Raw genomic sequence first — 15535 nt, 5'->3', positions numbered from 1 at the left:
ATCATTTCTTGCTGAGATTATTGAGTAGCCTCCTAACTGGTTTTCTGCTGTCACATTCTCTCTCTATGGTCTGTTCTCCATTCCATTGCTCAGAACTCTCCAATGACTCCCTGCTCTCAGAGTAAAAGCCAAGGTCCTTGCAGTGGCCTCAGTCCCTCCTGATCTGCACTCACTCCCATCTCCCAGCTCTCTCTGTTCCAGGCCCCCTGGCCTCCTTGCTGATCCTGCAGCACACCAGGCCTGTTCCCACCTCCTGGCTTTTGCACTTGCTCTTCCTTTTGACCAGGATGCCTTTCCCAGATATCCTCACAGCTTGTACCTCATTCCAGACTCTGCCCCAACTGCCACCTTCTCGGCAAGGCCATTCTTGACCACTTCTGTTACATCACACCCTCCTCCCACATCCCCACAGTCTATTTCTTTTTGCCATTTTATTTTTCTCCAGAACACTCTCTACCTTCTAAAAAACTATGTCATTAATTTATTTTTTGTCTGCCACCACCACCATCATCCAAATGTGAGCTCCTCAAGGACTGAATTTTTCTCTGATTTGTTATTTGCTGTATCCTTACCACCTAAAACAGGGCCAGGTCCAGAGTCAGTGCTCAGTAAATATTTGAGAAATAAACTAGTGTATTTTCTCATAAATTACTAACCCATTTACTCTTACTAAATGTTCATTTTATTTTACAGATTTTTTTTGTCACTGTAAGCAATGCTGCTATATAAATAGCTTATTCCACTTAGTTAATTTCCCATTTCTAAAAATTATTTCTTTGGGTCAGGGTGAACATTGTCAAATGTCCTTCCAAAAGGATTTTTATCCATTTATAATGCTACCCACCATTACTAACTCAGATTCTGTTTTCATGCTACCATGCCACCGCTGATTTTATCTTGTCTTGATTTTTACTGTTTAATAGGTATAAGTGTGCCTGGTGATTGTTTCGGTTTGCATAACTTTTAAAAATAATTGTTTCTATGTTCTTTAGTTTATCTTCTGATATAAGGTGCCTGACCTAGGCTTCTGATTTTTATTTCTGTGGGAGGGAGGCCTTGGGTTCATATTTATTTATTCAAATTCTTTTTTGGGCAAAAAAATTTTTTTTTTATTTATATTTATTTATATTTGTTATAAGTATGCTTCCGTTCTACCATTCCCTTCACCTCTGTTTGCATTTCTACTTAAACTCCGTGTTTTAATCTTCACAGCTGTGGACTACTGTGCCTCAGAAAACCATGGATGCGAACATGAGTGTGTGAATGCTGACGGCTCCTACTTTTGCCGGTGCCCTAAAGGATTTTCCCTTAACCCAGATAAAAAAACATGCACAAGTAAGTTACAAACAACAGCCCCCAAATTTCTTTTTGGATGCTGTTGCTATGGGCACTGTGGCCACGGAACTCTCCCAAGCAGAGAGGATTATGTGCCGAGGGCATCTAATATCTTCTATCTCTATTCCTCTATGTCAGGCCTTCTTAACTTGGCCTAAGACTGTAGCCCGCTCTACCTCAGTGTCACCCTTCAAGGCATTTGAGGAAGGTATCCTTTATTGGAGACCACATGTGGGAGTGTTCTTCCAGCATCTGCTGAGCAAGCTGACAGTCAGACCATGATACTTCATGCTGGCTCAGCCTGGCTGTGCCCATCAGTATCATCAGGGCTTGAGAAATGCTTTCATTGAAGCTTTGTGGCTTGTGGGCTGCAGCTTTGACTCCACACAAGTACAGGAAAATCGCTGAGCCAAAAGGAGTCGAATGAGGTTGCTCCGGGGTGGGGGAGGGCGGCTTGTGGAGAAGTGCTCATTTTTTGTTTTAGCTACGTAGTTCTATTTTACTTTAGCTATGTACACACAAATCCGAATTAATTCGAGCTCCCAAAATCTGACCATTAAAATCCACTAAAGGTGATCACTAGTTTTGCAAAAGATTCCAGAAGTGTTCCTTTAAATGTAAAGGTATGTCACAGTGCTTAAGGGACTGTGTATGGATTGTTAAATTCCTAGAGAGGTTCCCTTAAGAGAAGCTTGTTCTTAAAGTATTAGAGCCTAGGATTTTTTGAAAAGTGAAGTTAAATAGCAATTTAAAATAAGTCATCTCTGAAACATACATCAATGAAAAAATAGGATTTCAATTCATAAAAAGTTCATGTATCCACAATCTTTCTAAAATAGTTTTATTATGTAAAGCAGTATATACCTGTACCGCTTTTTAAAAAGTAACCCCCCAAAACTCCTGAAGCAGAAACTCTCTCATCAATCCCAAAATGTCAGCAGCTTGCAAGCACCAGAGCTGGAGGCAGGGGTGGAATATGAAACTATAAGGGACACATTAAGTCAAAACATACATTTCTGGAGCCCTAACCATGTGCTGATTGCGATGAATAAGGTGAAGTCCTTCCTGGAGAAGAGATCTTGGCTGAGTCTTTAAGGCCAAACCATCAGTCACCAGGCAAAGAAGGGTGAGCTGCAGGTAGCCAGGAGGAGGAAAGATGTACAAAGACATGAGCCAGACAGGCTCATACCCATGCCTGGTACATGACTGGCATAAGGTTGTTTATTGAGAGAATAAGTGAATGAATGAATGGACTGCTCTGTTTCTAGTCTCCTTTCTCTTCTGACCATTCTGAACTATAAACCAGCAGCCTGCAGTGTGGTAGTGGCTGGGGAATTGTGGTTGCTGGGCTGATGAGTCAGTTCTTTCCGTCAAAGGGAAAGCCATGTGCTACCAAGGGGCAGTCGGCCTCAGTTCAAATGCCAGCTCCTCTGCTTTTTCAGAGTGATCTTGTGCAAGTTATTTATGCCTCAGTTTCCTCAACTGCAATAGAGAGTGGTAATATTGCCTACTTCATAATGTCTTGAAGACTATGTGAGCTAATCCATATAAACCACTTAGCAAATTGCCTGTGCCAAGCAAATTTTTTTAAGGGATGATACTGGCTTCAAAGACTTTAAGTTGGTATTCATTGAGCATATACCACATACCTGAGTTTAATAGTACAAAAAATTTCGAGACTTCGTCCCAAGCTTCCACTGGAAGCTGGTTGGTGACATAAACCATACAGAGCACACAGTCACCATACAAAGTGCTGTATGACAGAAGGTTCACAGTGTGATATAGAAAATACCCACGACAGGAGTTAAGGGAAAGGGGAGACCAGCTGGGCTGGAACAGGTGGGGATGCTGTAGCCTCCCTGGGATGAGGCCTGGAGGAAACTCTACACCCTAGTCAGTTTCCTTCCTGCCTCTACAGCAGGGGTCCCCAAACCCTGGGCCATGGACCAGTACCGGCCCATGGCCTGTTAGGAACCGGGCCGCACAGCAGGAGGTGAGCAGCAGGTGAGCAAGCAAAGCTTCATCTGTATTTGCAGCCGCTCCCCAGTGTTAGCATCACCGCCTCAGCTCCACCTCAGATTATTAGGCATTAAATTATCATACGAGCACCGGTCCTTGTTGCCAAAAAGGTTGGGGACTGCTGCTCTACAGAATTCCTTCCTTGGCTGGGGTCACCTGATTTTCTCTTTCAGCCCCAGTTCCCAGAGGCTAACCATCACCCCCATACTGTGGCTCAGCATGTCTCCTATTCAAGAATCTCTTGGGAAGTAGAGAATTACAAGCTCCAGGATGGTGCAGGCAAGGAGACCCTGGAAGTAGATACTGTAGTTCAGGGCCACTGGGAGAGAAGGTCTAGCTGATAATTAGGGGAGGGAGTGGTCCGGCTGTGAGGTCTCACCGACTAGTCATAGAGTCCAGCAGTTCAACTGTCTTGGGCCCTGTCTGAGTCAAGACCCAGAAGTGGGATGCCCCAATGCATGGGCAGAGAAGAGTTGCTGGGCACTCAGAGGGGTCCGGGTAGGCAGCATCAGGGAAATGTGTCACCTAAAAGAAGGGCCCCCTTCACACCATGTTTGGGGGCAGGGCCAGGAGCCAGACCTTGGGAGGTGACTGGCAAGAGAAAGGAGACACTGGAGTACTTGGAAAGCTATGAAAGTAGGCAATAGGCAAAGTCCACTTGTAACAACCAAGACACTTGGGAGTGCTCCAGACCTGTGGCAGAGACAGGAGCAAGAACTGAGAAATAGGGACCAGTTAAAAGGACAGAAACACTGGATGGAGGTAGAAGCTCAGAATCAAGGCAGACATCCTGTTAGTAATTAATGAGGCATCACATCAGCTTCCAGCCCGGCTGCTGCTGTGATGTTGAGATAGAAAAAAAAATTTCCCACTTCTCATAAACTTGCAAAAAATGAAATAAAATAAAATATACTCAGTTTTTTTTCAATTTCAGTTTCTATTTTTAACCAAAAGTATATTTGAATGTTAATTCAATTAATAAGTGTACAATTATTATTTTAAAAGATAGGGTAGACTAGTCAATGTAATATACCAAGCGTGATTAATATATGATTAAGCCAAAATGCATGTATAAGAATGTTATGTTCCTGAACAAATAATACACTTTAAAAAATGTAAGTAATGTTCAAATAAGCACCACCTTTGACATCAATTCCTTACCCTAAAGCAACCCATCCAAATCTTTCTGAATATTTTCTAGACAGGAGAAGGGTAGAACCATGCAGGTATCATCAGTTTGGCAAGACTTTTATTTATTGTAGGAAAATAAACATAATATAAAACTTAACACTGTAACCTCTTTAAGCGTACAATTCAGTGGCATTAAATACATTCATGTTGTTGTGCAGCCATCACCACTATCCAGCTTCAGATTTTTTTCATCTCCCTAGACAGAGGCTCTATACCCATTAAATAATAACTCTCTATTCCCCTCCCCGTTTCCCCCGGCCCCTGGCAACCACCGTTCTACTTTCTATCTGTATAAATTTGACTACTCTTAGTAACTCATATAAGTGGAATTGTATAATACATGTCCTTTTGTGGCTGGCTCATTTCACTTAGCATAATGTCCTCAAGATTCATCCATGTTGTAGCACATATCAGAATTTTCTTCCTTTTTAAGGCTGAATGATATCCCATTGTATGTACTTGTGACATTTTGCTTATACATTCATCTTCAGTAGACATTTGGGTTGCTTCCACCTTTTCACCCTTGCGAATAATGCTGCTATGAACATGGGTATACAAGTACCTGTTCAAATCCCTGTTATAAGTTTTTTGGGTATTTACTTAGAAGTGGAATTGCTGTATCACATGGTGGCAAGACTTTATGAGGTTTAATTTGAAACCATTACTCCTGAGCCAGGCATGGGAACATTCTCAGGTAGATGTTTAGATGTCTTTTCATGGGAAAGATAACGTCAGTCCAATGGACAGGGATTTGTGTCCGTGGTATCAAGGAGACTGGGTTTCCTGTCTAATGCTTAATCATCTAATACCTGTAATGATGAGTAAAGGCAATTGTGGACAATATGTTTCACACATTGCTGTTTATTATTTACTGACTTTGAGATCATGATACATGTTATTTTTCAAACTCCATTCATAACTTGGTGGACACTTCCATTCTTATTTTTTAAACAGGATTGCTTTGCACTAAAGTACTAAATGAATATTTGTACTTGCATTAAAAGTTAAACAGAAAAAGGAAATAATTTAATGCTGAATCAACAATAGAACAAGAATATATTAGCCTTTGGGTTTCTGGGCCAGCTTGCTGTTAACCTGCTGAGCCCCACTATCTTCCTACAGCCTGCAATATGCCACATCTGAGACCTGCGTGCATGAATAAAAGATTTTCAATTGGAGAGACTCAAAGTTCAACCTAGTTCTAGCCCAACTACCCATCCTACAATATCCCCAACATGCCATCATCCAGTCTGCAATTGAATACCCCCACTGACAGGATACTCACTATATCCCATACAGTGCATTCCACTTTGTACAGCTCTGACTCTCAGAAAGCGATCCTTAAACTGCGCTGACAAACAGAGGGTGGGCAAGATGGCAGGCTAGGTAAAAAAAGGCAGGCTAGGTTTGGCCCCTCCCATGACTGCATTAAAATTATAACCAAATTACAAAACAATCAACTTGAAGAACCACCTGAATGAAGTCTAGCTGAACATATCATATATAACTGAAGATATAAAGAAGATGCCACATCGAGACCAGTAGGAGGGGCGGAGACACAAAATGGCTGGCCCAGCACCCACATGTGGCAGTTGAGTATTGGGAGGGCTATAGTGGCTACAGAGGTACCCCTGAAGGAGTAAGGGATCCTAGCCCCACACAGGGCTTCCGAACCCGGGGTTCCAGTGCAAGGAAGAGGAGTTCCCACAAAATCTGACTAAAAATCAGTGGGGATTCTGACCATCCCGGTGAGATGGAAGGAACCTGAAAATCCAGACCCTCCCCCCCCACCCCTCCACCCCGCTTAAATGGCCTGCACACAGATTCACTCACTCAGACACTCACCCTAGACTCTGGAAGAAGGTCAGAAGCTTGAGAAGCACAAGAGATGTACGGGGAAAGCTGTTGTGTGGCATTAGAGTGAGGGCAGGAGGGACAGCCACCATTGTTCCTTTGTCGGGCCCTCCACCAGTACAGTCTACAGGCAGGTGCCATCTTGCCTGTGTTTAACCCTCTCCCCACATGGATGATTCTGAATCTGCATTGCCCTCGTGAGATCAGCTTGCTATACCCTGTGATTCCCTAAGACCCCGCCCTACCCAACTCTAGTACCACCCAAAGGCTCTTCCAGTTGATGAGCCTTACGGGCAGCTGGCAGGCAGCCTCAAGCCTCTACTTATAAGAATGTTCAATGAACTTAGAGGGGGAAGAGATCATTTCAGTGAGGACTTCAACAGAGAGATAGATAGTAAGCATAAAAAAGACATAGAAACCATAAAAAGTCAGAAATGAAGAATACAATAACTGAAGTGAAGAATAAACTAGAAGGAATTAACAGTAGATTAGACGAAGCAGAGGATCAAATCAGCAATTTGGAAGACAAGGTAGCAGAAAACACCCAATCAGAAAAGCAAAAAAGAATTTTTAAAAATGAGGAAAGTTTAAGAAACCAACATCAAGCATCGGACATTCGCATCATAGGGGTACCAGAAGGAGAAGAGAGAGAACAAGGGATTGAGAACCTATTTTAAGAAATAATGACAAATAAAACTTTGCTAATGTGGCAAAGGAAATAGACAACAAGGTTAGGAAGCACAAACAAGAGTCCCAAACAAGAACCCGAACAGACCCACACCAAGACACATCATTATTAAAATGGAAAAGGTTAAAGACAAAGAGAAAGTTCTAAAAGCAGCAAGAGAAAGTCAGCTAGTTACTTACAAGGGAACTCCCATAAGAATGTCAGGTGATTTCTCAACAGAAACTTTGCAGGCCAGAAGGGATTGACATGAAATATTCAAAGTAATATGAAAAAAGAACCTTCAATCAAGACTACTCTACCCAGCCAAGCTATCAATTAAAATTGAAGGTAAGATAAGGAGCTTCCGAGACAAGAAAAAGTTAAGGAATTCACCACCCACAAGCCAGTATTACAAGAAAAGTTAAAGGAACTTCTATAAGAAGATGGAGAAAACAAACACCCCAAATAAAAACAAGACATAAATATGAATAATAAAATGGCAATAAACATGTACCTATCAATCATCACTTTAAATGTAAATGAATAAAACGCTCCAATCAAAAGACATAGGTAGATGAATGGATGAAAAAACAAGACCCATACATATGCTGTCTACAAGAGACCCACTTCAGATCAAAAGATATACACAGACTGAAAGTAAAGGAATGGAAAAAGATATTTTATGCAAATGGAAATTTTTAAAAAGCTGGGGCAGCATTACTTATATCAGACAAAATAGATTTTAAAACAAAGGCTATAATAAGAGTCGAAGAGGGCATTACATAACAGTAAAGGGATCAATACAGCAAGAGGATAAAACTAGCTAACATATATGCACCCAACATAGAAGCACCTATGTAAATCAAGCAAATATTAATTGACATAAATGAAGAGATTGACAGTAATACACTCATAGTAAGAGACTTTAACACCTCCATGACACCAGTGGACAGATCTTCCAGACAGAAAATCAGCAAGGAAACAGCAACCTTAAATGATATACTATACCAGATGGATTTAATTGATATTTTTAGAGCATTTCACTCCAAAGCAGCAGAATACACATTCTTCTCAAGTGTACATGGAACATTTTCCAAGGTAAGCCACATGTTAGACCACAAAACAAGTGTCAGTAAATTTAAGAAAATTGAAATCGTATCAAGCATCTTCTCTGACAACGATGCTATGAAACTAGAAATCAGTTACCAAAAAAACTAAAAAATACAGAAACACATGGAGGCTAAATAACATGTTATTAATCAATAAATGGGTTAACAATGAGATCAAGGAAGAAATCAAAAGATATGTTGAGAAAAATAAAAATGGAAATACAATTCAAAAATCTATGGGACACAGTAAAAGCAGTCCTAAGAGGGAAATTCATAGCAAAACAGGCCTACCTCAAGAAACAAGAAAAATTTCAAATACACAATATAACCTTACACTTCAAAGAACAAGAAAAAAATAACAGCAAACAAAACTCAAAGTGAGTAAAAAGAAAGAAATAATAAAGATCAAAGAGAAATAAACAAATAGAGTCTAGAAAAACAATGTTGAAGATCAATGAAACCAAGAGCTAGTTCTTTGAAAGGATAAACAAAATTGATAAATATTTAAGCAGACTCATCAAGAAAAAAAGAAGACCAAATAAATAAAATCAGAAATGAGAGAGAAATGACGACGGATTCCACAGAAATACAAAGGATTATAAGAAAATACTAATAGCAATTATATGCCAACAAATTGGACAACCTAGAAGAAATGGATACATTCTAAGAAACATACAATCTCCCAAGACTGAGTCAAGAAGAAACAGAAAATGAGAACCAACTAATTACCACCAACAAAATCGAATCAGTAATCAAAAAACTCCCAAAAAACAAAAGTCCTGGGCCAGATGGCTTCATAGGTGAATTTTACCAAACATTTAAAGAAGAATTAACATCCGTTCTTCTCAAACAAACTATTCCAAAAACTTCAAGAGGTGGAAAGGCTCCCTAACTCTTTTTACAAGGCCACCATTACCCTGATTACAAAACCGAACAAAGATATTTCAAAAAAAATTATAGGTCAATATCCCTTATGAACATAGATGCAAAAATTCTCAACAAAATATTAGCAAACCAAATTCAGCACTATGTTAAAAAGATCATACATTTGTTAAAAAATCAAGTGAGATTTATTCCAGGGATGCAAGTTTGGTTCAATATCCACAAACCTATTAATGTGATACACCATATTAACAAATTGAAATATAAAAATCATATATCATGTCAATAGGTGCAGAAAAAGCGTTTGACAAAATCCAGCATCCACTTATGATAAAAACTCTCAACAAAGTGGTAATAGAGGAGACATACACTCAACATAATAAAGGCCATATATACTTAACCTACACTAGCATCATACTCAATGAGGAAAAGCTAAAAGCGTTTTCCTTAAGATTAGAAATAAGACAAAGATGTCCACTTTCACCATTTTTATTCAGCATAGCATTGGAAGTCCTGGTTACTGCAATCAGACAAGAAAAAGAAATAAAAGGCACCCAAATTGGAAAGGAAGAAGTAAAACTGTCATTATTTGCAGATGACATGATCCTATGTAGAGAGAACCCTAAATATTCCACCAAAAAACCTATTAGACCTGATAAATGAAGTCAGTAAAGCAGTAGGATACAAAATTAATATTCAGAAGTTGGTTGCATTTTTATACACCAACAATGAACTACCAGAAAGAGAATTTAAGAAAACAATCCCCTTTACAATTGCATCAAAAACAGTAAAATACCTAGGAATAAATTTAACCAGGAAGGTAAAATACCTGTACTAAGAAAATTATAAGCCACTGAAAAAAGAAATTGAAGAAGATTCAAATAAGTGGAAGTATATACCATGCTCCTGAAAAGAAAGAATCAACATTATTAAAATGTCCATACTACCCAAAGCAATCTATAACTTTAATGCAATCTTTATCAAAATACCAATGGCATTTTTCACAGAACTAGGACAAATAACACAAAAATTTATATGGAACCATAAAAGATCCCAAATAGACATGGCAATCTTGAGAAAGAAGAACAATGTTGGAGTTATCACGCTACCTGATATCAAACTATATAACAAGGTTATAGTAATCAAAACAGCATGTTATTGGCAGCAAAACAGATCAATGGAACAGAATAGAGAGCTCAGAAATAAATCCATGCTTATACGCTCATTTGATTTATGACAAAGGAGGCAAGAATATACAATGGGATAAAGACAGTCTATTCCATAAATGTGTTGGGAAAACTGGACAGATACACGTAAAAATGGAACTGGATTACCTTCTTACACCATATACAAGAATAAACTCAAAGTAGATTAAAGACTTAAATGTATGACCTGAAACCATAAAACTCCTGGAAGAAAACATAAGCAGTAAATTCTCTGACATTGCTCTTAGTGATTTTTTTTTCCTGATATATCTACGTGGGTAAGGGAAAAAAAAGAAAAAATAAACAAAAAATGGGACTACATCAAACTAAAAAGTTTTGCACAGTAAAGGAAACCAACAAAACAAAAAGACAACCTACTGAATGATAGAAGATATTTGCCAATGATACATCAGGTAAGGGGTTAATAACAAACTTTATAAAGAACTTTATAAAGAACAACTCACCACCAAAAAAAATCCAATTAAAAAAAGGGCAGAAGACCTGAATAGGTTTTTCTGCAAAGAGAAAATACAGATGGCCAATAGACATATGAAAAGATGCTCAAGGTCACTAAGCATCAGATAAATGCAAATTTAAATCACAATAAGATATTATCTCACATCTGTCAGAATGGCTATCATCAATAAATCAAAAAACAAAGGCTGGCAAGGACGTGGAGAAAAAGGAACCCTCGTGCACTTAGTGAGATTGCAAAATGGTACAGCTACTATGGAAAACAGCTTGGAGGTTCCTCAAAAAATTAAAAATAGAATGGCCTTTGGACCTAGCAATTGCACTTCTGGGTATTTATCCAAAGAAAAACAAAACACTACTTTGTAAAGATTTATGCATCCCTGTGTTCACTGCAGTGCTATTTACAATAGCCAAGATATGGAAGCAACCGAGGTACCCATCAATAGATGATTGGGTAAAGAAGTCATGGTACATATATACAAGGGAATATTACTCGGCCATAAAAAAAATGAAGTGTTACCATCTGCAACAACATGGATGGACCTAAAGGGTATTATGCTGAGTGAAATAAGTCAGACAGAGAAAGACAAATATTATGTGATTTCACTTATATGTGGAAGCTAAGAAACGAAATGAACAAACAAAACAAAAACAGACTCACAGATACAGAGAACAAACTGGCGGTTGCCAGATGGGAGGGTGGTAGGGAATGGTTGAAAAAAGTGAGGGGATTGAGAAATACAAATTGGTAGTTACAAAACAGTCACGGGGCTGGGAGTACAGCCTAGGGAGTACAGTCAATAATATTATAATGGCTATGTATAATGCCAGATGGGTACTAGAGTAATCTGGGGGACCACTTTGTAAATTATGAAAATGTCCAATTATTATGCTGTATACCTGAAACTTATAAAAAAAAAAAACAAAAACTGAGCTGTTACCTACTCCCTCACACTTTGAGACCAACAGAACAAATTAAGCTTCTCGCATTTTCTTGGTCACTAAGAATGAGTCATATCAGAATAACTTTATTTCATTTAGTAGACTAGCCAGGCATGGATAATATGGTAGCAACTGTCTAGACTTTAATAGGCATTTGACCAATTAGCTAACAAGAGGCCTGGGCCCTGTGGACCAGATGAGAAATGTATCTGGATAAAAGAATTACTGGTTGCGTTTGTAACTTGCTGAATGTCTGTACCCAGAGGATGCTGATTGCTGAACTGAGATAGTCCTGGAGGGAGGTTTTTTAAACAACCTGGTGGGAAGAAACCTTGAGGAAGTCATGAGAGCTGTCTTTCACTCCTACTGAACCATTGGTACTTGGTGGGCAATATTAACACATCTAGACCCTCACAAAACACTCTTCTAAGAGTAATACCGGTAATTATTTATTCATTTAAAAAATATTTGTTGAGCACCTACTATGTGCCAGATATTGTCGTAGAAATGGCATGAAGCCGTAAATAAAGCAGACCAAAAGACCTCCATCCTTGTGGAGCTTACATTCTATTGGAGCATGGGAAGGGAAGAATACATGTCTCAATGAGAAAGTGACATTTGATCCAAGACTTGAAGGAGGTGAGGGAGGGAGGAGACCTTTGAGGTAGAGAAAACAACATCAGTGCAAAGACACTGAGGCAGGAGCAGTGAGACCTGGCAATGTTGAGGGCTGCCAGAAAAGTCTGTAGAGTAGGATAGAATGAGTTGGTGATGTAGACATTGTGGTCCGTGGAGCATATGCCTGCCCTCTCCGCAGTCATGCATTTGCTTCCTATCTCCCCAAATTCCATCTATACCTGTGAGCTCATAGTCACTACTCTATATAGAGATCCCAAACTGAGTTTGTTTATTGCCTATGCTTTTTGTTTTGGATATAGACATCAGAAGATACACATATCACTCCCAGTAATGTTCCCTGGTTATTTTCTTCTCCAAATTACTGGGTACCTCCCACACTATTTTCTTTTTCTTCTCTATATTATTTCTGCTATTTTCAATGGCGACTAGTTTCACAATTATAAATGTGTATATTTATTTTTAGTACTTTTTCTGTTTAAAAAGGTTATATATGGCCATCATAGAAAATTGGAAAGTACAGAAATGAAATTATATAAAATGAAATGATCTGTAATTCCATCATCCAGAGTTAACCATTGTTAATACTAATTTGCTACATTTCTCTCCATTTTTATGCATATGAATATATTTTATAGAGTTGAGATCATATAGTATAACATTAAATCATGAGCATTTTCACATGTCATTTAAACTTTATCAAAAACACTCTGATAACTGTATTTTATCATAAGTATACATCACAATTTGTTCAACAGCTTTTTCAGCTGTTCAAATTGAATTGTGATAAATATCCTTGCACATAAATCTTGGCATTTCTGATCATTTTCTTAGGAATAAAATATAAAAGTAAATTTATTGCTTCAAAGATGAGTAACATTTTAAGGCTTTCGATGTAGATTATAAAATTATTTTCCAAAAACTTTGTACCAATTTATACTCTACCATAAGTGTTTTGAGAAGGCAATTTAAAAATTTTTGCTGACTTGGTAGGAGAAATTTTTTTCTCACTGTTTTGTTTATTACTGTGTCTTTAATTATATTTTCTTCATAAAATTACATTTTTATATGTCCAATTATAAATGTATATTTATTGGTGTTGTTATTTCATTAATGAACAATCAATATAAGAGATTGTAAGTGATTCCTATAAGCTTCATCAGGCAAAAGACTATACCTTTTTACTCACTGTCGATCCCAGTGCCTAGCCCATGGTATATGTTCCGAGAATATTTATTCATTATATATATGTAATGAATAAAGATGGTTTCAGTTATTCCTTTCCAATCTAGATTTCATTTCCTTCTTTTTTTCTTTCTTATTACAATGACTAGAACCTCTTACAGTGCTAAATAGAAGTGGTATAGATCATAAATAAATGAATAAACAGTGAGGTTAACAATTTTTAATATAATTATTAAACATTCAAAAGAAAAGAAATAATATATTTATCTGAGCTGAAATAGAAAAAGAAATAGAAAACAGAAAACCAACAAAGAAAACTGGTAAAAACAAGAAATGAGGTTTCCTTTTTTTTTTCCTTGAGATCAGTAAAACTGATGACCCTCTAGCCAGACTGGTCAGAGGAATAACAGAGAGAAATCACAACTCACCAATATCACAAATGAGAGAATAGACATCACTACAGATCCTATAAATATTAAATGAATAATAAGGAAAAATAATGAACAAATTTATGCCAATAATTTCAGCAACTTAGATTAAATAGACATTCTTTGAAAGACAAACTACTAAAATTAACTCAAGAAGAAGTATATTATTTGAATAGGCCTCTAACTATTAAAAGAGATCGAACTTGTATTTAAAACTTTCCTACAAAGAAAACTCCAGGCCTAGTTGGCTTAACTGGTAAATTCTACCAAACATTTAAGGAAGAAATAATACCATTTTAACACAAATTCTTCCAGAAAATTGAAAATGAGGGAATTTTCAATTTATTCTGAGGCCAGCATTGTCCTGATACCAAAACCAGAAAAAGACAGTAAAACTACACATAAATATATCCTCATGAAATATATGCAAAAGTTTTAAAAATATTTTTAGTAATCAAATCCCACAATATATGAAATGAATAATACATTATAACCAAGTGAGATTTATCCCAGGAATTCAAGATTGCTTTAAAGTGGAAAAATTAATCAATGTAATTCACAATATTAACATACTAAAAAGCAGAAACCATATGATCTATTTTTATAGATATAGAAAGAATATCGGACAGGGTCCAACATTCATTTATGATTAAAAAAAAAAACAAACTACTCGGCAAACTAGAAATGAAGGGAACTGCCTGAATCTGATAAAGCACATTAGTGTAAAAACCATCAGCTAACATACTTAATGATGAAGGACTGGATACTTTCCTTATAAGATCAAGAACAAAACAGAATACCCACTCTCACCACTTCTATTTAGCACTGTAAGAGTTTCTAGTCATTGTAATAAGAAAGAAAAAAAGAAGGAAATGAAATCTAGATTGGAAAGGAATAATTGAAACCATCTTTATCAACAAAAAACATAATGATCTATGCAAAAAATCCAACGGAATCTATTTAAAAAGCTACCAGAACTATTGAGTTTAGCAAGGCTACAAGATACAAGGTTAATATGCAAAAATAAATGACTTTTATTAACTTTTGATAGAAAATCAAAAAAAATTAAAAATACCATTTACAATAGCATCAAAAATATGTAATACTTAGTGATAAATTTGACAAAGGATGTGAAACTCATACACTGAAATTAAATTATAGATCAAAGCAATATTTATCATAACTCTAGCATGCTTTTTTGGTAGAAATGGACAAGCTACACTGAAATTAAATTATAGATCAAAGCAATATTTATCGTAACTCTAGCATGCTTTTTTTGTAGAAATGGACAAGCTGATTCTAAAACATTTGTCAAAATGCAAAGGACTAAAATCGTCAAATAAATTTTGAAAAATTTAAACAAAGTCGGAAGACTTAAACTACCTGATTTTTAAGACTAATGATAAAGCAACAGTAATCAAGACAGTGTGATATTGGTGTAAAGATGAACACATAGATCAGTGGAACAGAATACAGTCCAGAAATAGATCCACATATATATGATGAAATGATTTTCAACAAAGGTGCCGAGGTAATTCAAGGGGGGGAAGGATAATGTCCTCAACAAATGGTGCTGCAACAGTTGGACTGACTGCTATATATGAAAGA

At 37.1% G+C, this 15535-nt stretch overlaps 1 protein-coding gene across 3 annotated transcripts in view; it reads left to right on the top strand.

The window, feature by feature from the left end:
* Positions 1-15535, top strand: part of MATN2 (matrilin 2) — a 132006-nt gene that overhangs the window by 79253 nt on the left and 37218 nt on the right. For all 3 annotated transcript variants that reach the window (XM_039853489.1, XM_039853486.1, XM_039853488.1), the window contains exon 6: positions 1213-1335. In XM_039853489.1, coding sequence (XP_039709423.1) covers positions 1213-1335 — 123 coding nt within the window. The remainder of the gene's footprint in view (positions 1-1212; positions 1336-15535) is intronic.

The sequence above is a fragment of the Pteropus medius genome, unplaced genomic scaffold (assembly GCF_902729225.1).
Source record: "Pteropus medius unplaced genomic scaffold, Ma_sr-lr_union100, whole genome shotgun sequence".
Classification (NCBI taxonomy): Eukaryota; Metazoa; Chordata; class Mammalia; order Chiroptera; family Pteropodidae; genus Pteropus; species Pteropus medius.
This window is presented reverse-complemented; position numbering and strand designations above follow the sequence as displayed.